We start from the raw sequence: 27,898 nt of genomic DNA on the forward strand, positions 1-27,898 counted from the left end.
CACAACACGGCGCAACCGTCGCACGAAGGTTGCGACGTGTGGCAAAGCGTCGCTAATGTTAATCTATGGGGCAAAAATGCATCCTGCAAACAACTTTGCAGGATGTGTTTTTTGCCATAAACGACGCATTGCGACGTCTGGCAAAAACCGCCAGTGTGAAAGTAGCCTTTCACTGTCTTGGACAACATTCACATGAGCGTTTTAAAAAAATCGTCCATTTTTCATAGCGAAAAAAACATACTTTTTCTTTTTGTCTCTTTTTTGACATCCATATAGAATCTGTTTTTATCTAGAAAAAATTCTAAATACTAATTGCCAATTACAGTTCCTATATGGATAGCAGACTTTTTTTTTTTGCACGTACATTGAAATCCATAACTTGATGAAACAAGCGCCGGTTGGGATTTTTTTCCCCAAAGACTGTTGGTACGTGAAGAAAAGTGTTAATGTGAGGCGCGGCATTGCTTAACCCCTGGCCTGCGCTCAGTCTTATTGGAAAGGCAGTGACCGCATACTTTACATTGTATAATACATTTTCTATGTGTCTGATGTTCGCTACAATCCTTGTACCCCTGATGAGTGAATACATTCTTGATGACATGGTCTTTGCATCCTCATATCCCCGCGGACAGGTGACATAGCCATGGCTGCCTCTTCTATGGGCTCTGCGGATGTATGTGTAATGGCAGAAGACGCATGAATTTGAGGTCTCAAGGACAACACATAACTTCTATTCTATATTTATGGCCACTGTCTCTGAACAGATTTTATATATAATCTATATTATAAATATAATATAAATTTCTGGGTTCTGTTTGGCATAAGGTGCTGAAGCAGATGTTGCGCTTGCAAGAACCGGACTTTGCAATAACACACGTCTTCTTTAGACTAAATAACCCTAAGAAGCCATTCATCTTCCGCGCAGTCTTTTTGCATTGTGCTAATAAACACTATACACAAAAGTTCCTGGTCTCACCGCTGTGGACAACATATGTTTCTACACAATGGTCTCTACGGCTGGAGGCATTGATTTTATACATGATGATATGCTGTCAGCTGTCCCATACTGTACGGTGTACGTGCACCAATTATATCATTTAGTCGGGGGGGACTTGGTATTCACATGGTAATCTAGGGGGAACAGAACCTGTTCAGGGAGCCGCATTACATATTTTATTGTTATGTGAATGGGCGGCTTTTATCCTAAGCCTGTTAAGCAAACAGCTACATATCTGTCACGCACTGAGAAACTGATTTGTTATTTTTTTTCCATCTAAGAATAGAACATAACATACTCTGACATGAAGATGGCGGCGGCTAGGAGAGCAAAACATCAAGTTTCAATGGAAGATCTCTTGGTTTAAAGGAGTTGTGTGGTCACAACATATTGATGTCCTATCCATGGACTAGGTTATTAATATCGGATCGGAGATGGGGTCCAGGGGTCTTCATCTGCTCCAAGCCCCAGTGAGGACCAGATATAAACAGGTTGTGTAGCGATCACTGCTGGGTACTGCAGAGTAGCTATTATTTTGAATGGAGCTAATCAGAATTGGTGATGAATTTCAGACACCCACCGATGTGATATTGATGACCTATCTAGTGCATAAGTCATCAGTATTTTGTGATTGAACAACCCCTTTAAGGCTCCCATGCACAATAGATAAAAGTCTGCCAATTTCATTGGGATCGGCAGTTCATCTCATTTATATAGGTTCTTCTGACTTTCACCCATCAGGTCATGTCGGGGAAAATGGCTATCGAGCAATCTGAAGTAATTTCGCCCTATCGTATAGTTCTCCAGGACCTTCCTGCAATCTCCACATAGAAAAAACATATACAATAGCCAAGCTAAACATCAGATAGATGGGGTATTCGGGAGAGATGGCTGTCTGATGTGTTACCCGGTCTATAAGGTTATTATCGCACTCATTTGTCCTCTTCTATCGTGTGTTAATATAACCCATTCAGCTATATCTTAGTGACATACATTGGTGTGAAAAAGAGTTTGCCCCTTTCCTGATTTCCTATTCCTTTGCATGTTTGTCACTCTTAAATATTTCAGATCACCAAACAAATGTAAATATTATAAAGATAACCACAAAATGCAGTTTTTAAATGAAGGTCTTTATTATTAAGGGAAAAAGAAATCCAAACCTACAGGGCCCTGTGTGAAAAAGTGATTCCCTCTCCCTTAATACAGAATTTAACTGTGGTTTGTCACATATTTGGGAAGATGACTATTCCAATTGGAGTGAAAAAAATATATAACTTTTATTAATTTTTGTTAAAGTATCAATATAAGTGAGTGGTTAAAATATCTCTCAAATTGTTGACTATGCCATATGCCATTATCGATTTCATTATGGGTATGGTGAAAAATCGCTCTGTGTGCAATCTTGAGCGTACCTAAGTTACACAAGGGTTGTATGAGTGCAATGTTAATGGCTGGATGCTTCAAATTATGAAGGATCCTATAGTCGCTATTTTAGCATATGGTGATTTTTGTTGTTAATGCTGAGTTCTAAATCATTGCAATTCTATAGTGAAACCGTGCTGCTATATAAGCGGTGAAGGAGTTTCAACAGCAACACACTGTATTTTAGTGGGCATTATTCATATAACTTATTCATTATATTCAATAAAGTGCTATCCATGCAATTAGCTTTCCCTTATGTTTTAGGAACGTGCCAATAGTGCAGTAAATTCTCTATGTGGTTTTATGGATCCCCAGGGAGTGGCTACAATCAAAGTTGTACTCCGTAGTTAAGTATTCCCGTTGGCATTGGAACAAATGAAGCCCATGTGATTCAATGAAAACCTTAGCTGGAATTTCACTGACTGGTTTTAAACCACAACAGAAAGTTTAATTGGATGTTCAGACAATTACCAGCAGGGAGAAAATATATAAAGTTGCACCCGAAAGGTGATAGGGCAGACAAACGAAAACACCTGAGTTATGCTAAACGGACTGTAGCCAGAAAAGCAGAATCCAAACACCTGGAGAAAAGATGTGTCTGTTGTGCCTCGGTGGAAAGAGAAGCTGACCACAGACCACAAGCTCAAGGGTTGGAATCCAGGAGCATGACACCAGGTCAACACCAAAGAGACAGCGCCAAGATCAAACGTGGAACCCAATGCGTAGTTTAGGGAAGTCCAGAGAGTCAAGCAGAAACAATAGGCAGAGTAATAGATCAGGCTGTGCAGGGGAAACTAGCCAGGTAAGAAACAAACCAGGAGGTGGCGTATAACAGGGGTGTCAAATAATGGGTTGGTGATTAAATTATCACCTGTGCAGTACAAGGAAATCCTGAAAACATGACCTGTTTGCAGCCCTCGAGGAATGCAGTTTGACACCCCTGGCGTATAAAATGACTGTTAACTGGTAAGGAGCATATTAGAGATTTTGACCCGTTCACAATGTAAGATGTACTGTTTTGACACGGCCATTACACAGTACACATCAGGGGCACAGTAATAAGATTATCTTCGCATAAGAACATTTTATTTCAACACATCCAATTGTGGAAATTATTATTATTCCAAGATCTATTGATTAAAATGAACTTTTGTTCATGGGGAAACCCCCTTTAAGTAACGTGAATGCATTCAGGCATGATTGGGAGTTGCCATCTTCATAGGAGACCATCATTTCACTGTGCCGATTATTTTTCTGCTGGACCCAATAAACAGGTCTGGGGGCATAGGAAAAAAGCTGAAATTGATGGGAAGAGCTAAACTAAATGGGAACAGCACGGAGAAGATGCCTGCACGCCTTTCTGACTCACATATGGTATCTGGGAATAATGTTGTCAGACTATTGCGCCGGTTTTACGGATTTTTAAAAAGACGTACCAAACCAAACCAAAAATTTTTTTAAAGGGAAAAATGCTAAGAAACATTATTTCCTTCATAATTACATATATATAACGCTAAAAATATAAAAAATATATACCTTTCCTTTAGCATATGTTTACACAGAGTGTTTTGTCTTTAGGTTTTCCTTTAACATTTGGGAGAGCTCTCACTCCTACATTTGGAAGGACCCTCCCTCATGCCAAATAGTTAGCCAGATATTGGAATACATACTGTATTCCCCATCCCTTTACAATGCCATTTCAAACATGCCCATTTAAATTCTGGGCTTTGCCCTCCACCAGCACCATGTCCGCCGCCATGTCATTATGCGGCCCTTGCTGACAATTAGCAGAGGGCCAGCAGGTGGCGTGAAACCTGAGTTTTGTAAGGTCAACAGTTCATTTTTGCCACCGGATCCCAATGGAGCCACTGTCATAGCGGTGAAGCCGCTGTAAGGTGAATATAATACAGGAGTTGGGGAGCTATATGATAAATGTCAGTAAATTGGATTCTACCAGACACCAAAAGCATTAGAATTAAATTCTGAATACACTGTATGCTAGCGAGGGCCTGTATTGTGGTCAGTCTGTCAGGCCTGAAACCCATGTCAGGGACATGTACAAGCCTCATTTTACTTGGAAGAAGCCTCCTCAAGGGAAAGAGCCAGGAGTGCCATTGACCAATGTGCACAAGACCAAGCACTTCTGCAAACTCCCCAACCAGGCAGAATGTATCTTTTTCATGGTTTTGAGCAACAATGGAGTAATTACAGGATATGTCCCAGAGAGTGTCGAGGTCTGTGGAGCGTATTACTCAGGTGACAGGCAGTGCCACAGAGCTCAGGTAAAGTCCTCAGCATCGTAATTACCATGTTCTAATATGTGTAAGGCTGCGGCCCGAATAGGTCTGTCGAGCGTATTTATCCACTCTCTAAAGCCCCCGTCACACATAGCGAGATCGCTAGCGAGATCGCTGCTGAGTCACAAGTTTTGTGACGCAACAGCGATCTCAGTAGCGATCTCGCTATGTGTGACACGTAGCAGCGATCAGGCCCCTGCTGTGAGATCGCTGGTCGTGTCGGAATGGCCTGGACCTTTTTTTGGTCGTTGAGGTCCCGCTGGGTAGCACACATCGCTGTGTTTGACACCTTACCAACGACCTCATGACAGGACTTCCCTCATTGAGGTCTGTTAATCGTCATGAAATAGCTGCCATGTGACATCGTTGTACAGGTCGCTACAGGTCGCCGCATCGCTGCTGCGTCGTTGGGGAGATCTCACAGTTTGACATCTCACCAGCGACCACATAGCGACGCAGCAACGATCCCTGACAGGTCGTATCGTTGTCGGGATCGCTGTAGAGTCGCTAAGTGTGACGGGGCCTTTAGACGTGCTTAAAATGTACAGAAACTGGCCAATACCCCACCACCATTGTTTAAAAAAAAGACAAAAGTCTCATTTGGAGCCTTTGGAGTCAGCAATGGTGTTGATTCAGCAGCAGACAATGTAAAGTACTAACAAATATGTATGCCCTTTCTAACTAAAAATTTGTGAACAGACATATATGCTGACAAGGGACCACTGAACGCTGCGCTGGGACAACGAACTGGATGTGGTTGCTGACTGTTGTGTCTGCAACTGCAGGTTGTGGACAGGAGCCATCAGCGCCTCCTTCCTGAATAGCAGAGTGGGAATGACGTAACACAGGGGAAGGGCCAGTGGTTTCACAGACAGACACATATTTTGTACCCAGGCGTTCTGCCCACCTCTTGGGGTGCTGTGTATATGAGCAGGATATCATGTGCTAACAAAGGTATTATGTCAAATTTCCCATTATAAAGGGATGTGTGGGTAAGATTTTTGAGCTAGCAGCATATATAGAGAGCATGTTTCATTACTCATATTATTATTCTGTGTAAGACAGAAACCTAAAGTATTGTGTGGAGCATATTAATGCATTTATGAAATATCGAAGTGCAGACCCAATAATCAACATCAGGCTACCAGATAGACGCTTAAAGAGACCGTGAGAAGGGCAATACAATAAAAAATATAATAATAGAATATATAGAGATTGAGAGTAGAACTTTGACCATTGCACAATGTACAAAGGTTTCCAAAAATTACCCCAAAGGGGCTGTATCATACATGCTGAAAGATGCCGTCATGGGAACATCACAATACATTTTCAGTTATTACAAGAGGTAAAGATAGAGAGTACAAGTATCAACATTGCACATCACAATACACTTTGCCTGATGGCAACTGTGCCTCATGATTATCCTCCACCTCTTCAGACATCAATTGACCTTCCCAAACATGGCTTTCTCCTGGCCATGGGTGCTCAAATGTTTGGGCCTCACTGCACTCCATCTTCTCATGACCCTCTGTAATGGTGGACATTGAGAGGCCTGACAAATTACAAGGGAACGTAAACAGTTCCTCAGCTTGGCCAGAGTTGGGGTCATATGTCTCCTGGGACTCTTGATGATGGGAGGAAAAGGACCAAGTTGAGGATTCAGAGGCCCAGCCTCTTGCCTACTGAGACTAGACCATGTGGAAGACTTCGTGGTGCTGCTTATCAACGCACTGGAGCCTTTGTCTGCAATCCAACCCACAACATCCTCACACTTGTCTGGGTTTGTTAGTTGTGTAGCGTGCTGATCAAATTTTGACACGAAACTAGAACGAAATACAGTCACCTTTGGATCTGTCACACGGCCTTAGCGGGCTCCACCACATCCACGTCCCTTAACGTCACTCTTTTGCATCTTGAATACATTTTACTTATGAAACCGAAAAATACTAGCTTTATGTTTCACAAGTACCCTTACAAAGGTCTTATGTACAAATTCACTGTATTAAGTAATAAGTGGTTATTTGTTTGGAGAGCGTCTTGCTGACACACAGCAAATGCAGAGTAATGAAGATTATTGCCCCTGCTAAATTGTCACGTACGATTATATGTACCCGTATTGCGTCAGTCACACAACTGTTAGATAAAGTTATGCAATTTTTTTTAGATCAATAGAAAATTAAGATTTTTTTCAATCGACTTGCTATAACACTGCAAATGCGGATTGATGAAGATTATTGCCCCTGCTAAATTGTCACATACAATTATCTCTACCCATATTGCGCCAGTCGCACAACTGCTAGACAAATATTAGGTATTTTAAGTGAAAAATAGCAGAGAGCTGCAGCATGTAATTGCGGTGATCAGAACACCCAGGTGCCTGCCTTTCACCCAACCTCCCTCCCTGCCATTAAATTTCTAACTACTAAATCCCCACTTAACAAACAAAAAAAAAGTAATCTTGACAGTCTTCAGCTCTTAAAAGAGCTTTCTGTAATGAATAAACACTCAGTATAAACTCTTATAACTCTCCCTACACTACTTTCACTACGCTCAAACTATGCTCTCCCTACGCTGTTCCCAGCTGCATTGTGTGCAAGATGGCGCCAGCAGCCTTTCAATATCCCCTATGATGCTGGAAGGCCGCTAATCACTGTAATGCCACAAGATGGCACCAGCTTTACTGTGATTGGCTGCAAATATAGCACCAAAAATATTGGGCAGGTCATTCAAATATACCAATGTGAATACCAAATTAATCACCGAGTAACGAATAGCCCGAATACCGTAATATTCGTGCGAGTCAAGAATAGTGCCAAATGCATTCGCTCTTCACTACAAGTGATCAAACAATGTTGGGCTTAATTCTCCTATAAGAAAAAAAAATTGAGTGAAAAGCGTCAAATAAAAAGCCCCAACACATAAAAATTCAAATCCTGCCCCTTTTCCTCATTTAAAAACATATTTGGTACCACCACATCCAAAAAATTGCAATCTATCAAAAATATAAAATGTTTTAACCAGTGTGGTAAAGAAAAACAAAATCAAAACACCAGAATTTACATTTTTCAGATACCACACCTATCCCCCCGAAAAAAGGGTTCAAAACATATGTGTTGTTTCACCAATAAAAACTACAGCTTGCCATACAAAATAACAAATCGTCACTCAGATACCTGGAAGGAAAATAAAAAGTTATAGGTCCCAGAAAGTGGTGGCATTTAAAGAAAACCACCCAAACTATGCAAGTTTAGTAAGACTGTTTTTAAACTGAAGACAATAATAAAACAGTATCTTGCGTTATCAAGTAGCCCTATGGGGCTTGATGACGGGGCACGGTGGGGGTGGGGTATGATGCACCAAATTAATTAAGAGTTGCATGCTCCTTAATGATTTAAACGCATTTTCTCAGTAGCGTGACCCTTGCTAGAAATGATACTCCAGCAGGGGCGGATTATCAGAGGGTCAATATGGGCGGTAGCCCAGGGCCCAGTGGTCTGGGGGGGCCCTGGGCTACCGCACAGATTGACCTTCTGATAATCATCTGTGAATGCCGGCGGCCGCCGCCACCGGCATTTATATGCCCCCGCCGTACCCGGTGGGCAGAGAGAGGGGGCCCGCATCGGGCCCCTTCTCATCTGCTCACCGGGCCCCTTCCGGCGCTGCGGCGGTTTCCTATTGACGTGCGGGCGCTCGCCCGCACGTCAATAGTTAACAACAGCCGCCAGCCAATTGGAGGCTGGCGGCTGATGTCGGCCGCAGGCGCACACGTCGCCGGCGTCTGACGTCATTGTCAGTCGCCGGCGAGTGTGCTCTGTTGGAGGGAGCTCAGCGCTGGAGCGTGGACAGGTGAGGAGACTTTGTTTTTTGTTTTTATAACGGTGGAAACACTGAGGGCAATGCTGGAGGACACTGGGGCAGATAGCTGGAGGACACTGGGGCAAATGGCTGGAGGACACTGGGGCAGATGGCTGGAGGACACAGGGGCAGATGGCTGGAGGACGCTGGGGCAGATGGCTGGAGGACGCTGGGGCAGATGGCTGGAGGACGCTGGGGCAGATGGCTGGAGGACACTGGGGCAGATTGCTGGAGGACGCTGGGGCAGATTGCTGGAGGACGCTGGGGCAGATTGCTGGAGGACGCTGGGGCAGATTGCTGGAGGACGCTGGGGCAGATTGCTGGAGGACGCTGGGGCAGATTGCTGGAGACACTGGGGGAAATGCTGGACATACTGGGGCAGATTGCTGGACACAGTGGTGGTAATATTCTGGACACACTGTCTGGGGGCAATGCTGGACGCACTGGGGCAGATTGCTGGACGCACTGGGGCAGATTGCTGGACACATTGTCTGGGGGCAATATGCTGGACACACTGGGGCAATATGCTGGACATACTGGGGCGGATTGCTGGACACACTGGGGCGGATTGCTGGACACACTGGGGCAGATTGCTGGACACACTGTCTGGGGGCAATGCTGGACACACTGGGGGCAATATGCTGGAGACACTGGGGCAGATTGCTGGACACTGGGGCAATATGCTGGACATACTGAGGCACATTGCTGGACACACTGGGGGCAGGACTGGAGGCATGGGCAGAATGTAGACACGGGGCATGATTGGAGACACGGAGCAGAATGAAAGACATGGGGCAGGATTGGATCATGGGGCAGGATGGATACGATGGAGACAGATGGGGCAGGATGTGGAGATCATATGGGGTAGAATGGATACTCATGAGGGCAGGATGCGAGAACATATGGCTGGAGCCAGGAATGAGACACACGGGGCCAGGGTTGGGAATATTATTACCATAGGGGCTATTTAAGGGATATTATTACTGCAGTGATGTATTTATTTTATTTTTTTAGTATACTGTTTTAAATGGGGGGGCGGTCCTGTTACTGTGCAGAGTGACACTATATCGCCTTTTTTTCTTCATGTGGTGTAATGTAGAAGTTGTGAAAAATTAAGTAATGTGTTCTGCAAGCGGAGCTCGAGATAACTGTGTTATTTCATGCAGAAACGAGTCCTGGCTGGAAGAAATGATGGCGGTCTGTGCTGGATGAAAGATGAAGGACTTCACCTAGAGACGTCACTGGTGAGTCAGTGTTACCTATACACTGACACTATACACTGTATACTATATAGAGGTCCTGTGTATAATACCACCAGTGATCTCTGTATTACCTCTACACAGACACCGCATACTAAGTACAGATCTCCTGTGAATACTGGCACTTATGGTGATAGTATTGTGTTGTTGTTTTTTACTGATCAGTATTGTAGTATTCAGTCACTATGTGGTGGTAATATGTGGTCTGGACATGGTGTTGTGGTATTTGTCCCTTGTATGTGATATTTGGTCACCAAGTGGTGGTAATATGTGGTCTTGACATGGTGCGGTGGTATTTGTTCCTTGTATGTGATATTATTCGATCACTGTGGTTGTAATTTGTGGTCTGGTCATGGTGCGGTGGTTTTTGTTCCTTGTATGTGATATTATTGGTCAAAATATACCTAAATTGTATTGCAGATTTTAACAAATATTTAATAGGTTACAGTAGAGTAGGGCCTGGCCATTTTTCTGGAATAATCTGGTTCGGGTATATCATGACCCCCGTCACATGACCCCCGTCACATGACCCCCGTCACATGACCCCCGTCACATGACCCCCGTCACATGACCCCCGTCACATGACCGGGGGGGGGCCCACAGTGTCTGAACAGCCCGGGGCCCTGGCTACCCTTAATCCACCCCTGTACTCCAGTAAGTTATGCCACTAGAGTGGTGGAGAAAGTGGGTGCAAAAACAATAGTGATTCATTTAAAATGCGTGAATGAAAATTCTTGGATCCTATTGTTAACATGTTATTGTGCCGTAGGCACCTGGATGAAGTCTCCGCAGTACTGAATACAATTATGGCCCTTCTCACATTGATGAGCCACATTTCCCACCTACTTCTCAGCATATTCTTTTATGCATCAGACATTCAGACACTACATTCAAAAGGACAATTACGGTATATTTGCTTTTCCTATATGGCCTCTGTACTTGAGCATAAGATTTGAATATTACATTCATTTTTTACGTCACAAGCAGAAAAGATTGCTGTAAATTTTTGTCATGATGTGGGACACCGCATTCAACCTTGTTTGTCATTATGACAAAGAAATTTAATTACATAGTGGATAATTTTTAGGCATATGATGTTAGTGTTATTCTTGATTCTCTACCGCATCATGCTGAACTAAGCTAAGATTTTCTACACTTACCATGAAGTATCATATTTGTTTTGATTACAGATGTTGGGGAGACTAAAGATTCTTTTGGGGTTTAGAATATTGATGGCCCATCCTTAGCATAGGATATAGTTGTTAGATGATTGGCAGATGTGCCCAGAATCAGATCCTCAATCAGCTGTTAGTAGGATCAGATCCCCATTGATCCACTATAAATTCACTCCCTTGCAAAGATTGTTTTCCGATTCTCATGTAAGGGGATGTCCAGTGAAAACAAGTTATCTCCTATTTGCAAGATAGGTGAACTTGAGGTTTGGTGAGTGTCCAACTGCTTCACTCCAACCACCTGCATGGATTGGTAAAATAGGGAGCTTTTATCATCTTTACAAAATAGAGTGGTGACTTGATTCCTGATCTCTACTTCATTCATTCTCCACAGGGATGCCAGAAAAAGTCAAGAGCAGCTCTTGGGAAATAAATGGAGCAGCTGTCGAGTTTACGCACTGCCTCTCCATTCTAACAAGGATACAAGTTTTCCATTTTGCCAATCAATGTGGGTCCCAGCGATCGGACCCCCACTGATCAACGAGCTATCACCTTCCCTATGGATAGGTGATAGCTTGTTTTCACCGGACAACACTTTTAACATATAGAATTGTCATCCGCAACAGCAACTTTCATGGACCACCAAGTTGTTTAGAAAAGAGCCATCTAATGTTTGGCGAGAATAAGGTCTTTTTCTTCATGTGCTATCTTCTCGATGTAAAAATGTTGTATTATTTTTAGACATAGTGGTGCAGTGGTTAGTATTGTTGTTTTACCAGTCTAGAGTCCTAGTTTCCTATCAGACCATGAGATTATATGTTCCCCTTGTGTTCGTTTTCCTTTGGGTATTTCAGATCCCTCTTTCACCCCAAAACCACAATTAAGATTCACTGTCATAGTGTGCGTGTTAGATGCCAAGTTTATTGGCTACCGTTGGAAATAGGACTATGGTCAATTACTCTATTTGTGGTCAGTCTCTCCAGCACTGCAGAATATTATATGAATAGACCTTTTGTTGGGTGAAGATCTCCTATAAATCAAAGGTCTAGTGAAATGTTTTATATCAAGACACATGTTAAGGACATTTTTTTCTGACACTGCAAGTTTAAAAGGGCTCTATGAGTGAAAAATTCACACGGATGGCAGATGTTTGCCATCTGCTTTCTGTCTACATTTAGCATTATAACTTACTCTATTTATTTTTCCATCCGTGGAAAACACTGATGTTAAAAACGGGCACACTGATGGTACACTGATGACACAGTGATCTAAAACCCTGATGCTAACCGTGCTATTTTTTCATGTACTTGTTTACACATGGACATGTGAATGAGGCCTTAGAGATGGACAGAGGTCTCAGGAGTCAATGAAAAATCCAAAAGAAGAATTAGAAGAAAATATGTGGAGCGCTATGAGGACTCAAGAACACATGCAGATACTTATCACTTATAATAGCGTTCATGGTAAATTATCCATATACTGATCGGACATGAGTAGGCATCTTTGCTATGCATCTTGTCTGTGGAATAAAAGGCCTCAGTATATGCACACTCCTAGGTGATAGACAATGATAAGAAATACACCGTAAATCTAGCAGTTGTTGTAGCATGTATTATCGTGTATCGAAGCTGTAAATTGTGGGGTTTTTTTAAGTAAAATTGGCTCTAAAGAAAACACCCAGAAGCAATTCTAGCCATATTTAGACTTCCTCCCAATGTAGGTGTCATGGCTAGACTGATGGGATGAGTGGAATGCGACTTTCCTTGTACATCTGTACAGGTTATGTGATTTATATTAAGTAGGAAGAAAATATTTTCTTAAATTGTACTACTAGGGTTGTAGGTGTCTAGAAATCTCATGTCTGTCACGCATTGTCAAAGTATTGGTTCACTTCAAGACAAAATGTACATTCTCACGTAACAAGTCTAAAGGAGTAAAAAAAAATACTATGATTCAATGATTATTTGATATGGTCCACCCACAAAATCACATGATATCTGTAGAGTCTATGATCCCGTTGTGCAGGGTAATGTTGTTGAAGGTCTTGTTTAACCCCTTAGCGACCGCCGATACGCCTTTTAACGGCGGCCGCTAAGGGTACTTAAACCACAGCGCCGTTAATTAACGGCGCTGTGGAAAAAGTGTATAGCGCCCCCCACAGGCCGATTTTCTCCGGGGTCTCGGCTGCCGAGGGTAGCCGAGACCCCAGAGAACATGATTCGGGGGGTTTTTAACCCTCCCCGCATTTGCGATCGCCGGTAATTAACCGTTTACCGGCGATCGCAAAAAAAAAAAAAAAAAAAGCGATCTCTTTTTAATTTCTCTGTCCTCCGATGTGATCGCACATCGGAGGACAGAGAAAAGGGGTCCCAGGTGGCCCCCCAATACTCACCTAGCTCCCCCGATGCTCCTCGTGTCTCCCGGTGGGCGCCGCCATCTTCAAAATGGCGGGCGCATGCGCAGTGCGCCCGCCGGCCGGCACCGGGAGAATCTTTGGGGTCTCGGCTGCCTGGGGTAGCCGAGACCCCAAAGAGCATGATCGGGGGTCGGTTTTAGCGACCCCTGTTTTGCGATCGCCGGTAATTAACTGTTTACCGGCGACCGCAAAAAAAAAAAAAAAAAGTAAAGTGTAATTCTCTGTCCTCTGATGTGATCGCACATCAGAGGACAGAGAAATAGGGGGATTCGGGGACCCTAGCATACTCACCTAGGTCCCTGGATCCTCTTGCTGCTCCTCCTGGCCGCCGGCAGAAGAACATGGCGGACGCATGCCCAGTGCGCCCGCCATCTGTCTCCATCTGCCGGCCGGCAGGAGAACAGCAGTTAGGGCTAAAATTAGGGTTAGGGGTAGGGTTAGGGGTAGGGTTAGGGGTAGGGTTAGGGGTAGGGTTAGGGTTAGGGGTAGGGTTAGGGGTAGGGTTAGGGTAGGGGTAGGGTTAGGGCTAGGGTTAGGGGTAGGGTTACGGCTAGGGTTAGGTTAGGGGTAGGGTTAGGTTAGGGGTAGGGTTACGGCTAGGGTTAGGTTAGGGGTAGGGTTAGGTTAGGGGTAGGGTTGGGGCTAAATTTAGGGTTAGGGTTGGGGCTAAATTTAGGGTTAGGGTGGGGGCTAAATTTAGGGTTAAGGTTCTTTCACACTTACGTCGGTACGGGGCCGTCGCAATGCGTCGGCCCGACATACCGACGCACGTTGTGAAAATTGTGCACAACGTGGGCAGCAGCTGTAGTTTTTCAACGCATCCGCTGCCCAATCTATGTCCTGGGGAGGAGGGGCGGAGTTACGGCCACGCATGCGCGGTCAGAAGTGGCGGATGCGACGTACAAAAAAACGTTTCATTGAACGTTTTTTTGTGCCGACGCTCCGCCAAAACACAACTGATCCAGTGCACGACGGACGCGACGTGTGGCCATCCGTCACGATCCGTCGGCAATACTATGGGCAAAAAACGCATCCTGCGGGCACATTTGCAGGATCCGTTTCTTGTCCAAAACGACGGATTGCGACGTAATGCCAAACAACGCAAGTGTGAAAGTAGCCTTAGGGCTAGGGTTAGGGTTGGGGCTAAAGTTAGGGCTAGGGTTGGGGCTAAAGTTAGGGTTAGAGCTGGGATTAGGTTTAGGGTTTGGATTAGGGTTGGCATTAGGGTTACGCTTGGGATTAGGGTTAGGTTTGGGATTAGGGTTAAGGTTAGGGTTGTGATTAGGGGTGTATTGGGATTAGGGTTAGGGTTGAGATTAGGATTAGGGGTGTGTTGGATTTAGGGTCTTGATTAGGGTTATGGTTAGGGTTGACATTAGGGTTGTTTTGGGGTAAGGGTTGTGATTATGGTTAGGGTTAGTGATTAGGATTATGGATCAGGTTGGGATTAGGGTTAGGGGTTGGAGCTAGAATTGGGGGGTTTCCACTGTTTAGCTACATCAGGGGGTCTCCAAACACGACAGCCAATTTTGCGCTCAAAAAGTCAAATGGTGCTCCCTCCCTTCTGAGCTCTGCCGTGCGCCCAAACAGTGGGTTACCCCCACATATGGGGCATCAGCGTACTCGGGATAAATTGGAAAACAACTTCTGGGGTCCAATTTCTCTTGTTACCCTTGTGAAAATAAAAACTTGGGGGCTACAAAATCTTTTTTGTGGAAAAATATATTTTTTTTATTTTTTATGACTCTGCATTATAAACTTCTGTGAAGCACTTGGGCATTCAAAGTTCTCACCACACATCTAGATAAGTTCCTTGGGGGGTCTAGTTTCCAAAATGGGGTCACTTGTGGGGGGTTACTACAGTTTAGGTATATCAGGGGCTCTGCAATCGCAACATAATGCCCACAGACCATTCTATCAAAGTCTGCATTCCAAAAAGGCGCTCCTTCCCTTCCGAGCTCTGCCGTGCGCCCAAACAGTGGTTTACCCCCACATATGGCACATCAGCGTACTCGGGATAAATTGGACAACAACTATTGCAGTCCAATTTCTCCTGTTACCCTTGTGAAAATAAAAACTTGGGGGCTACAAAATCTTTTTTGTGAAAAAAAAAATATTTTTTATTTTCACGACTCTGCATTCTAAACTTCTGTGAAGCACTTGGGCATTCAAAGTTCTCACCACACATCTAGATAAGTTCCTTGGGGGGTCTAGTTTCCAAAATGGGGTCACTTGTGGAGGGTTTCTACTGGTTAGGTACATCAGGGGCTCTGCAAATGCAACATAATACCCGCAGACCATTCTATCAAAGTCTGCATTCCAAAACGGCGCTCCTTCCTTCCGAGCTCTGCCGTGCGCCCAAACAGTGGTTTACCCCCACATATGGGGTACCAGCATACTCAAGACAAATTGGACAACAACTTTTGGGGTCCAATTTCTCTTGTTACCCTTGTAAAAATAAAAACTTGGGGGCTACAATATCTTTTTTGTGGAAAAAAAAAAATATTTTTTATTTTCACGGCTCTGCATTATAAACTTCTGTGAAGCACTTGGGCATTCAAGGTTCTCACCACACATCTAGATAAGTTCCATGGGGGGTCTAGTTTCCAAAATGGGGTCACTTGTGGGGGATTTCTACTGTTTAGGCACATCAGGGGCTCTCCAAACGCGACATGGCGTCCGATCTCAATTCCAGCCAATTCTACATTGAAAAAGTAAAACGGCACTCCTTCTCTTCCAAGCTCTGCGGTGCGCCCTAGCAGTGGTTTACCCCCACATATTGGGTATCAGCGTACTCAGGAAAAATTGCACAACAACTTTTGTGGTCTAATTTCTCCTGTTACCCTTGTGAAAATAAAAATTTGTGGGCAAAAAGATCATTTTTGTAGAAAAAATGCGATTTTTTTTTTTTTTTCACGGCTCTACGTTATAAACTTCTGTGAAGCACTTGGGGGTTCAAAGTGCTCGCCACACATCTAGATAAGTTCCTTAAGGGGTCTAGTTTCCAAAATGGTGTCACTTGTGGGGGGTTTCCACTGTTTAGGCACATCAGGGGCTCTCTAAGGCCATGTTCACACAGTGCGTTTTTTACCGCGGAACCGCGGCGGTTTTGCCGCTGCGGTTCCGCGGCTGTTTTCCATGCAGGGTACAGTACACTGTACCCTATGGAAAACAGGACACACTGTGCACATGGTCCGGAAATTGTAAAAAAAAAGACGCGCTGAATAGCTCCCGGAAAAAAGAAGGAGCATGTCAATTCTTTTTCCGGAGCCGCAGCGGTTCTGCACCCATAGACCTCCATTGTGAGGTCCAAACCGCAGTAAAACCCGCAGATCAAAAATATATCTGCGGGTTTTACTGCGGTTTGATGTGCAGAACCGCTGCAGCAGGAAGTGCGGGGAGCGGGCGGAAGTGCGTGGGCGGAGTGTGGCTGCCCCCCCCGTGCTCCGATCCCGCCCCCCCGTGCTCCGATGCCCCCCCCCAGTGCTCCGATGCCCCCCCCCAGTGCTCTGATGCCCCCCCCGTGCCCTAATCTCCCCCCCTTATACTCACCCGGCGTCCCGGTGTCCGTCCGGCCGTCTTCTCCCTGGGCGCCGCCATCTTGCAAAATGGCGGGCGCATGCGCAGTGCGCCCGCCGAATCTGCCGGCCGGCAGATATGGCGGGCGCATGCGCAGTGCGCCCGCCGAATCTGCCGGCCGGCAGATTCGTTCCAAAGTGCATTTTGATCACTGAGATATAACCTATCTCAGTGATCAAAATAAAAAAATAGTAAATGACACCCCCCCCCCTTTGTCACCCCCATAGGTAGGGACAATAAAAAAAATAAAGAATTTTTTTTTTTTTTTCTTTCACTAAGGTTAGAATAGGGGTAGGGGTAGGGTTAGGGATAGGGTTAGGGTTAGGGGTAGGGTTAGGGGTAGGGTTAGGGTTAGGGGTAGGGTTAGGGGTAGGGTTAGGGTTAGGGGTAGGGTTAGGGTTAGGGGTAGGGTTAGGGTATTTTCAGCCATTTTAACCCTAAAAAAATTCCTAGAAAACACACAGACTCTGGCTAGAAAACTGCATCAAAAAAACGCATCAAAAAACGCATCAAAAAACGCATCAAAAACGGACCAAAAAAGGACCAAAAAAAGGACCTGCGTTTTCTGCCAAGAGCTGCAGTTTTTTAAAAAACAGTCAGGAAAAAAAAAGGATGGAAATCCTGAACGTGTGAACATACCCTAAACGTGACATGGCGTCCGATCTCAATTCCAGCCAATTCTGCATTGAAAAAGTCAAACGGCGCTCCTTCACTTCTAAGTTCTGCGGTGCGCCCTAACAGTGGTTTACCCCCACATATGGGGTATTGGCGTATTCAGGAGAAATTGCATAACAAAATTTATGGTTACATTTCTGTTTTTACACTTGTGAAAATAAAAAAAATGGTTCTGAATTAAGATGTTTGCAAAAAAAAGTTAAATGTTCATTTTTTCCTTCCACATTGTTTCAGTTCCTGTGAAGCACGTAAAGGGTTAATAAACTTCTTGAATGTGGTTTTGAGAACCTTGAGGGGTGTAGTTTTTAGAATGGTGTCACACTTCATTATTTTCTATCATATAGACCCCTCAAAATGACTTCAAATGTGATGTGGTCCCTAAAAAAAAATGGTGTTGTAAAAATGAGAAATTGCTGGTCAACTTTTAACCCTTATAACTTCCTAACAAAAAAAAATTTTGTTTCCAAAATTGTGCTGATGTAAAGTAGACATGTGGGAAATGTTATTAATTAACTATTTTTCGTGACATATCTCTCTGATTTAAGGGCATAAAAATACAAAGTTTGAAAATTGCAAAATTTTAAAAATTTTCGCCATATTTCCGTTTTTTTCATAAATAATCGCAAGTAATATCGAAGAAATGTTACCACTAACATGAAGTACAATATGTCACGAAAAAACAATCTCAGAATCAGCGGGATCCGTTGAAGCGTTCCAGAGTTATAACCTCATAAAGTGACAGTGGTCAGAATTGCAAAAATTGGCTCGGTCATTAAGTACCAAATTGGCTCTGTCACTAAGGGGTTAATTATATTAACAAAAACCTAATACAGAAACAAAGTGAACATCTACCCTACTGTAAGTAAAAAAAAAAAAAACAATAGTGCATATAAATAATGTAGGTTACTTAGGAAACACTGTTTTTGATTTTTTAAAAAGCATAAAAACCACCCCACCAGCATCAAGGTGTACCCAGTCAGGGCTGTATACTGTATTCACAACTCAATGTTGTGGGCATGATGTAGTGATATTACTACTCTTATAGTTCTTGTATATAGTGTATGAACGTGACTTGCCTATGAGGTATATAGTGTAGTTTGGTCAGAAACATTCAACTGAAGACCAGCAACTATGTAGCAGTCAAGGTTAAACTGGAACTAACAAGAGAAGATAATGAAGACAAAGTAAAAGGAGTCCTCATTTGATAGAGCAGTTTACAATACTTTAAAGCACCCCCCATACAGATGGCTTTTGGCTGAATGATAATTTTGCCAATTGTCCAGCCAGCAGCCATCTCGTCTGTCTCTCCTATACACAGGAGCACTTATTCGTCCGAGTACTCCTTTGTCATCTATGAGAGAACCGCAACCAGACATGTCTAGCCGGAAGTACAAAAAGGATTAACAGTTTGAATTAATTGATATAGGCGGATTCGGCCAACATTAGCTTAATGTGTACTGGTGGAACTTAAGAGTCCATAGCGACAAAGATGTAAATTTCTCGCTAATCATCTAGTAATTGATTTCCCGCTTGACTTCAGAGAATTCATAAGTTTGCTGCTTCCAAGCTTCTGCTATTGTCTGACATCAAGAAAAAAGTCTTTGCTTTGTGAACAGTGCCTCCTGTCATGATACTATTTTGTAGGATTTTTTTAGTAACTTGTAGGACTCTTCATTGTCATCTGAGGATCTTAGGTAGCATGGGTTAGCCTGAATTCAACAAGCTACTGGAAACATTATGGTAGGTTCACGTGGAATTTTTTATGTGGATCTTGAAATGGATTAACTGGAAAACCCACAAAAACACTTCAAATACTCTTTAATATGGGTTTTGAAATAGATCAGCTTCAAAATTCCTGTCAAAGAGCTCTGGTGAACATACCCTTTCTTGGTGGGATTTACACATCCATGTGTCACTATCTGTGATTCACAGGCTAGTTGTGGATCTCCCGACCTGAACTCAGCAGCCCCATCCAGATGTGTGATTCCAGCCCTAGACTTATTGTTCAAGGTTTATATATTAGCATATTTCACTTCCTCCACATCCTGACGTGGTCCTCTTGCATTGGGCTCTTGATGAAGTGCAGTGGATTGTGGTATATTGAAGTAATTTGGTGCTGAAGAAATTAGTTAGATTTTGCCCAAACATTAAGTACATAGTGATAAACAATACTCAAATAGTTGTGTCATCTCCACAAAGGTTATTTGGTTTTAGGTGACTAATGTAGGCCAAAATTCATTCCCACCTTTTTTTATAGACCACCAACGCCAACTATTGAAACAAGATGCATTGGATCTAAGGTTTTTGTCATCTTTGCCCAGAGAACTGATATTCACTAGAACATTTTTTTTCATTTTGTCCACTATTCTCTAGCAAAGGGGTTATTGCTTTTGAGGATAAATTGGTCAACAATCGCTGATCCTTTAAAATTCCAGCACCACCTCTCCCTCGCTTCTCCTGTTTTTTGTTTACTGGGCTCCAGCTGTGCAATGAATTGATCATTAAGGCCGGGATCACACATGCAAGAAACACGTCCGTGTCTCGCATGTGAAATCCAAGCTCTGGTGCCGGCACTTCGGAGAGGAGCGTGCGGCCGCATAGGAACACATGGAGCCGCACGCTCCGCTCTGGAGTGCCGGCGCCAGAGCTTGGATTTCACATGCGAGACACGGACGTGTTTCTCGCATGTGTGATCCCGGCCTAATAGTCACATTGACTCTGCTAAAGTCTGCACTTTGTTAAAGTAGAAGATGGTTCAATATTAATCATGTAACTATTTTTTCTTAACTATTTTAACCTATTTTTCACAGGCCTCTTACAAACCTTTACTGAAGCAGATTGTGGAAGAAATTTTTCATCCTGATCATGCAGAACCCACAGATATCGAGCATATGTCTTCTGGTCTCACCGATCTCCTTAAGACGGGATTCAGCATGTTTATGAAGGTTGGTGTAAAAGCTTAAATATTTATTTGCCGTAAAACACAATAACCCCAACTCACCTATGGCAGGGATCCCCAACCTGTGGCTCAGGAGCCCATGATTTGTGGCTCGCTGCTGTCTGCCAGTTTGGAGCATTAGCACTAGGTCTAGCAAAGAGCTATGAAGGCCACATCTCCAGATAATGACTTTTTGGAGTATCCCCACACAGAAGAGCATATATGGATGCAAATATACTGGATTTGGGGGATTAGAGATCATTTAGGTTTGGTACGATGAAGACAGGATGATACTACCTGTCAAAGGAGGTATTTGAAGCTGAGTACTACAGTGTAGTGGGAGTGCTTCATGCAAGAATACTGAATGGAAATATTATGGGAAACCCTAGATCTTGGTATGTTGCCTTGGTGCGATTTCTGTGGAAAACCTTTGGTTGTCATTATACTAGTAATAGAGGCTCTGGTTGTCACTACTTTGCAGGGGGTGGGAGTTGGATGTGGCTCATGACAGGTCAGAAAGGTTGGGGACCACTGATCTATGGTGTGAAGTCGTTTTTATGTCTTGTCTTTCTTTTTTTGCTGGAGGACTATGTGACTTTTGCTTTTTTTTGTATTTTTCTATGCCTCGTTCAGACATCCTTGAGTCACATACAATTGCTTCTCAATAAATTAGAATGTCATCAAAACGTTAAAGGGAACCTGTCACCTGAATTTGGCGGGATCGGTTTTCGGTCATATGGATGGAGTTTTCAGGTGTTTGATTCACCCTTTCCTTACCCGCTGGCTGCATGCTGACCGCAATATTGTATTGAAGTTCATTCTCTGTCCTCTGTAGTACACACCTGCGCAAGGCAATCTGGCCTTGCGCAGGCGTGTACTACGGAGGACAGAGAATGAACTTCAATCCGATATTGCGGCCAGCATGCAGCCAGTGGGTAAGGAAAGGGTGAATCAAACACCCGAAAACTCCACCCATATAACCAAAAACCGGTCCCGCCAAATTCAGGTGACAGGTTCCCTTTTAATTTATTTCAGTTCTTCAATACAAAAAGGGAAACTCATGTATTACAAATACAGCGTGTTCTTTTTCAAGTGTTTATTTCTGTTAATGTGGATGATTATGGCTTACAGCAAATGAAAACCCAGAAGTAATTATCTCTGTAAATTAGAATAATTAACAAAAAAAACCTGCAAAGGCTTCCTAAGCATTTTAAAAGGTCCCTTAGCCTGTTTCAGTAGGCTCCACAATCATGGGGAAGACTGCTGTCTTGACAGATGTCCAGAAGGCAGGCATTGACACACTCCACACGGAGGGTAAGCCACAAAAGGTCATTGCTCAAGAAGCTGGCTGATCACAGAGTGCTGTATCTGTTGTGAATTCTGTGGCTGAGTTCACTTCTGTGGTCACAAGTGGTATTGCAGTCTCTGGGCTTCCTCCCTCAGGTGTTTTGGTGAGCTCGTTGGCTGCCTTGCTATTTAGCTCCACCTGAGTCTGTCTTCCTTGCTCCTTGTCAATGTTCCAGTGTTGGATCTGAGCTACTGCATCTTTCCTTGGGCCTGCTGCTCTGCTAGATAAGTGCTTCTAGTTTGTTTTCTGTTTTTTCTGTCCAGCTTGCTATTAACTTTTGCTGGAAGCTCTGAGAAGCAAAGGGGTGCACCGCCGTGCTGTTAGTTCGGCACGGTGGGTCTTTTTGCCCCTTTGCGTGGTTTTCGTTTTAGGGTTTTTTGTAGACTGCATAGTTCTCTTTGCTATCCTCGCTCTGTCTAGAATATCGGGCCTCACTTTGCTGAATCTATTTCATTCCTACGTTTGTCTTTTCATCTTGCTAACAGTCATTATATGTGGGGGGCTGCCTATTCCTTTGGGGTATTTCTCTGAGGTAAGTCAGGCTTGTATTTCTATCTTCAGGCTAGTCAGCTCCTCAGGCAGTGCCGAGTTGCATAGGTAGTGATAGGCGCAATCCACTGCTGCTTATAGTTGTGTGAGGATAGATCAGGTACTGCAGTCTACAGAGATTCCACGTCTCAGAGCTCGTCCTATTGTTTTTGGTTATTGCCAGATCTCTGTATGTGCGCTGATTACTGCACGCTGTGTTGCCTGATTGCCAGCCATAACATGTATCCAAGCATATTAATGGAAACTTGAATGGAAGGAAAAAGTGTGGTAGAAAAAGGTGCACAAGCAACCGGGATAACCGCAGCCTTGACAGAATTGTTAGGAAAAGGCCATTCAAAAAGTTGGGGGAGATTCACAAGGACTGGACTGCTGCTGGAGTAATTTCTTCAAAAGTCAACACACACAGAAGTATCCAGGACATGGGCTACAAGTGTCGCATTCTTTGTGTCAGAGCAATTACTTTGTGTCCGAGGCTGACTAATACTTTTTTATGGGAAATGCATGTCATTTGATGTCTAGTATTCTCCGATCAGATCGTGGGGACACTCGTTTACTCATTTTGTAAGTGCATTTCTACAAACTCCCTCAGTATTGGGAATATGGATATTACTTATCTGTCCAATTATGGGTGAATTGTTTTTCATGCAGATTTGTGCAAAGATTAATTTATAGACTGATTAGCTATCATTTCAACTTCTGTGATGTTTGGGCAAAGCCATTAAGTGGAGGATATTTAATCTAACAATATTATTTTTGTATCATGTTCCCGTAAACGGTGCTAAAAAATTCTGCACGTAAATCAAGATCTCATCCACCCATACAAGTGGAATGTGGAGAGGCAAAAACTAAAGCACAAAATAAAGACTAGTCTTTAAAGGGTTAATGCAGGTTATTCAAGATGAGATTTTAGTGTTTGGTAATATATTTATAGTCATCCGATCTATTTCTCTTGTAATTGTGGTGTTATCCGGTTGTGTAGCCAGCCGCTGAGTCACCCGTGTGAGCCGCTGGCTCTCCAGCACATGTCTCTGCATGTGTCACACCACAGAAGCTGCTCTCATTAGCCATTCTTCAATCACATTCTCCGAGTTGGAGAAGGCACAGTGTTATGACAGGCGCCGCAGCTGAGGAAGTGCAGGGGATGTGTTTAGTGGACTCGACCGTTATCATGACTTATCGACGTAGGAGGAGAGTATTTGTTCATTCTGACTCCATCTAAATAATAACAGTCTTGCTTTTGTACACGTGAAGGTTTTTTTTCGTGTCTGTCTGAAACCCGTCCACGTGAGTCTGCAGGGCACAAAGCAAGGCTCCCATTGTCACAAAAATGAGTACTTCTTCAGTGTACGTTTCATTCTCATTAATTGGAATTGGTGAAGAGCTTGATAGAATTTAATAGATTTTAATTGTATTGGACTTGAAAAATGTAATCCATTGTTGATATCTCCATTAGCGTCATCCATTCTGTCCCTACAATAAGAAAGGATAGCACAATGAAGATAGTTTGCAAAAATGTATTTATCCACATCACAGGCATAGTCTGCTGTTTTTATGGGGCAAAGTGACCTATATAGTCTATAGAGCATGGTGAACCATCCGTATAACAATTATTGACAGAAATTGCTAGAATTTAAGGGAGCTGTGGCATGACGACAATCTTCTTACATTAAAGTCTGACTGGCAAACAACTGGGAACTCTGGATGAGCCTTGTGGACTACTCTTTGGAGCAACTCGTGCTTCTCGCTTGCTAATAGTTGTAGGGTGGTCCAAGGCTTGCTTTGTGTCATCGGGATGACGTAACAAGCTCTAATAGGATTCCATATTAGACAAAAAAAATTAACTTTTGTCGAACTAGTTTGTATTTCTATGCTTTCAAGATTACCGCGTGAAATAAGATATGGCATGGGGTGCCTCCAAGATCCTAATAAGGAGCCACATTTCTTCCCTCCTAATTATTCCACGGTTAACTCTGAGTGGTATTATTTAAAGATGGAAGCGTTTGAGAACCACAACAACTTAGCCACAAAGTTGAGACTATGTAAAGTTGTGGGGTCGCCGAAGACTGAGGCAAATAGTACATAAAAGTTTACAAAGCTCTGCTGACTCAATAACTGCAGAGTCCAAACCTTCCCTGGCATCAACATCTGCCCCCAAGTCTGTGCCAGGGATCTTCATGGCATGGGTTTTCGTAGCTGAACAGCTGCATGCAAGTGACGAGTCATGCTTCTATAGTATATCTGTCATCTGATGGAAAAGTCTGTGTTTGGCGATGCCAGAAGAATTTACCTGCCTGACTACAATGTGCCAACTGTAAAGTTTGATGGAAGAGAAGCGATAACACTAGAGGGTTATTTTTAGTATTTTTCAGGAGTTGGCATAGGCCTTTTAGTTCCACTGAACTATTCCTTTGGCATACCAAAAAATTTTTGATAACTGTATGCTTCTAACTTTGTGGGAAGAGTTTCGGGAAGCCTCTTTTCTGATTCCAGCATGACTGTACCCTAGTGTACGAAGCAAAATGCATGGCTTGTTGAGTTTGGTGATGGTGACTGGCCTGCACTGAGACCTGACCTCAGCCCTATGGAACACCATTAGAATGAACTAGAATGGAGATTGTGAGACAGGCCTCCAAGCCCAATATCAGTGTCTGACCTCACAAATGCTCTTTTAGATGAATGGACAAAAGTTCACACTTACAAACTCCAAAATCTCGTAGAAAATAAATTCCCAGTAGAGTGTGAGCTGTTATAACGGCAAAAGAACCAACTCCATATTAAAGCCTATGGACGTAGAATGGGATGACGCAAAGGCTCCTGTAGTTGTAATGTGGTAGGAGCACAATACTTTTGTCCATATAGTGTAGGTGCCTCATCATGTTGGTATTGTGTTTACTTTTTTGTTATATCTGGCTCCTTACATAGAAAATGCGCCCCACCGCACTCCTATTAAAGGCACACCTTAGAACAGTAAATGTAGGGAGTGTCCCCACAGTCTTCGCCAGCATACAGTGCATTTTTCTCATTAAGTTTATTTCAAGGAAAGTTTTAGGCAGCAAAAACATTAATGGAAATACCAAATATAATAAGGTTCCTGGCGTGCTCCATGGTCTCTTACATGGCCAGATCCTTAGAACAAGTGGTTTTTCCAAACTCTCCATCTATTACCAGATCGCATGTCTCCAGGAAGTTTCCATTGAAATAGTACCGGTAATTTCATTTAAAATACATCCACATAAGAAGAGACGTTGTGACTGAGCGGTATTGTAATTTGTGGTTTGGAATTTGACCTGTATGCGATGAAGGCATGTCTTGCAGATTCCCTTTTTTCACGCAGACTTGTTTTGACTGAAGGGGTAATTAGGGCTTCTACTTCTGGTACTTATGAACAAAAACACTGCAGGATTGCTGAACTTTATTTTCTGGATGTAACCTACATAAATGTGAACACAACTTTTCGACTAAAGCAATGTCCAAAAATTGTCAACATATTATAATGCAATAGACACACGACTATGCTCATATTATTAAACCCCAAAGCTCTTTGGTCTCTACCTTTTCTTTTCAGTTTTTGTTTTACTTTTGTTGTAAAGGAAATCATGCCATTTGTTAAGCAAATAGAACCAGAACCAAATGACGTGTGATCCATGGCATCACTATTGGTCCACAATATTAATACATGTTCAGTAGAGACGCGTGTCAGATGTGGATGGTCGTCCGCTGTATTTTAGGCAGCTGGCACCCTTTATGTGGGTGCAGATGAGATGTATTCACCTTGTATGCATTGTTACTCTGGTTTGCATCTACAGTACAGACCAAAAGTTTGGACACACCTTGTCATTTAAAGATTTTTCAGTATTTTCATGACTGAAAATTGTACGTTCACACTGAAGGCTTCAAAACTATGAGTTAATACATGCCGAATTATATACTTAACAAAAAAGTGTGAAACGACTGAAATTATGTCTTATATTCTAGATTCTTCAAAGTAGCCACCTTTTGCTTTGATGATTGCTTTGCACACTCTTGGCATTCTTTTGATACAGAAAAATATTTAAATGAGAAGCTGTGTCCAAACTTTTGGTCTGTACTGTACCTCTTGTGATGGCTTTGTATAGGACACTTATACAATAGTGTTCATTGTTACTGGACTCCTACTATATTGCGCATTGCCAACTTCACTTTGTGACTGTACTTTATTTTCAGGCTGGTCTGCTGTACCATGACTAAGGACAGGTTCATGTCTGAAATGTGTCCGTTTTTGCCTTGATCCAATATTTTTAATGTATCTTGAACCCTTAATGTATTAATAAATTGGGGAAGTTTTATGTCCAAACAGCTGGTTATCTCCATTTGCTTGGTCTGCTGTACACCTGTAGGATCATTTGCATACATTAAGCTGATATAAATTCAGGAGCATTGGTTATTGCATGATTCCTACTTGTTACACAATGCTTTGGGACTGTGAGCGTTAACCAGGTCCCTAGAACTAGGTGCGCCCTAGTCTATCCCTGTCTCCTGGATTACTCCTGAAGGCAGAGACGACGTGTTCCCATGACTTGCTATGTTCTTATATCAACCCTTATCTGTCCCCCCAAGGTAGGAGGAAAGCCTAAAGGTACCGTTACACTAAACGACTTACCAACGATCACGACCAGCGATACGACCTGGCCGTGATCGTTGGTAACTAGTTGTGTGGTCGCTGGGGAGCTGTTACACAGACCGCTCTCTCCAGCAACCAACGATCAGGGGAAAGACTTCGGCATCGTTGAAACTGTCTTCAACGATGCCGAAGTCCCCGGGTAACCAGGGTAAACATCGGGTTACTAAGCGCAGGGCCGCGCTTAGTAACCCGATATTTACCCTGGTTACCATTGTAAAAGTAAAAAAAAAAAACAGTACATACTCACATTCCGATGTCTGTCACGTCCCCCGCCGTCAGCTTCCCGCACTGACTGTGTCAGTGCCGGCCGTAAAGCAGAGCACAGCAGTGACGTCACCGCTGTGCTCTACTTTACGGCCGGCGCTGACAGTCAGTGCTGACAGTCAGTGGTTTTTTTTTTACTTTTACAATGGTAACCAGGGCTGTACCCCCATGACACTACTTCCCGACATCTTTAAAAATCTCAATAATTACTTGAAGGATAAGCCCCAAGTTTCGCAAAGGAGAAATTGCACAGTACATGTAAAAAAAGTAATTTTTCCAATGTACTTGTTATTATAGAATAGAGAGATTTTGAAGTGGTGGCTGAACATGCGCAGTGTTCACAAGCTTTTTCCAATAAAGATTGTAAGTGCTGCTCTGAAGTAGACTGGGATCGCTGGAGTTCACTGTTAGTTTCTGATCCAGACCAGCTTCACTGCTGCTGTGCTCCTCTGATACTGCTTGTCCTC

General features: G+C 43.3%; 1 protein-coding gene across 2 annotated transcripts in view; it reads left to right on the forward strand.

Moving 5' to 3' along the window:
- The window catches only part of SCFD2 (sec1 family domain containing 2), a 683,378-nt gene that overhangs the window by 612,852 nt on the left and 42,628 nt on the right, over nucleotides 1-27,898 (forward strand). For both annotated transcript variants that reach the window (XM_069744479.1, XM_069744480.1), the window contains exon 7: nucleotides 20,483-20,617. In XM_069744479.1, coding sequence (XP_069600580.1) covers nucleotides 20,483-20,617 — 135 coding nt within the window. The remainder of the gene's footprint in view (nucleotides 1-20,482; nucleotides 20,618-27,898) is intronic.

The sequence above is a fragment of the Ranitomeya imitator genome, chromosome 1 (genome assembly GCF_032444005.1).
Source record: "Ranitomeya imitator isolate aRanImi1 chromosome 1, aRanImi1.pri, whole genome shotgun sequence".
Taxonomy (NCBI): Eukaryota; Metazoa; Chordata; class Amphibia; order Anura; family Dendrobatidae; genus Ranitomeya; species Ranitomeya imitator.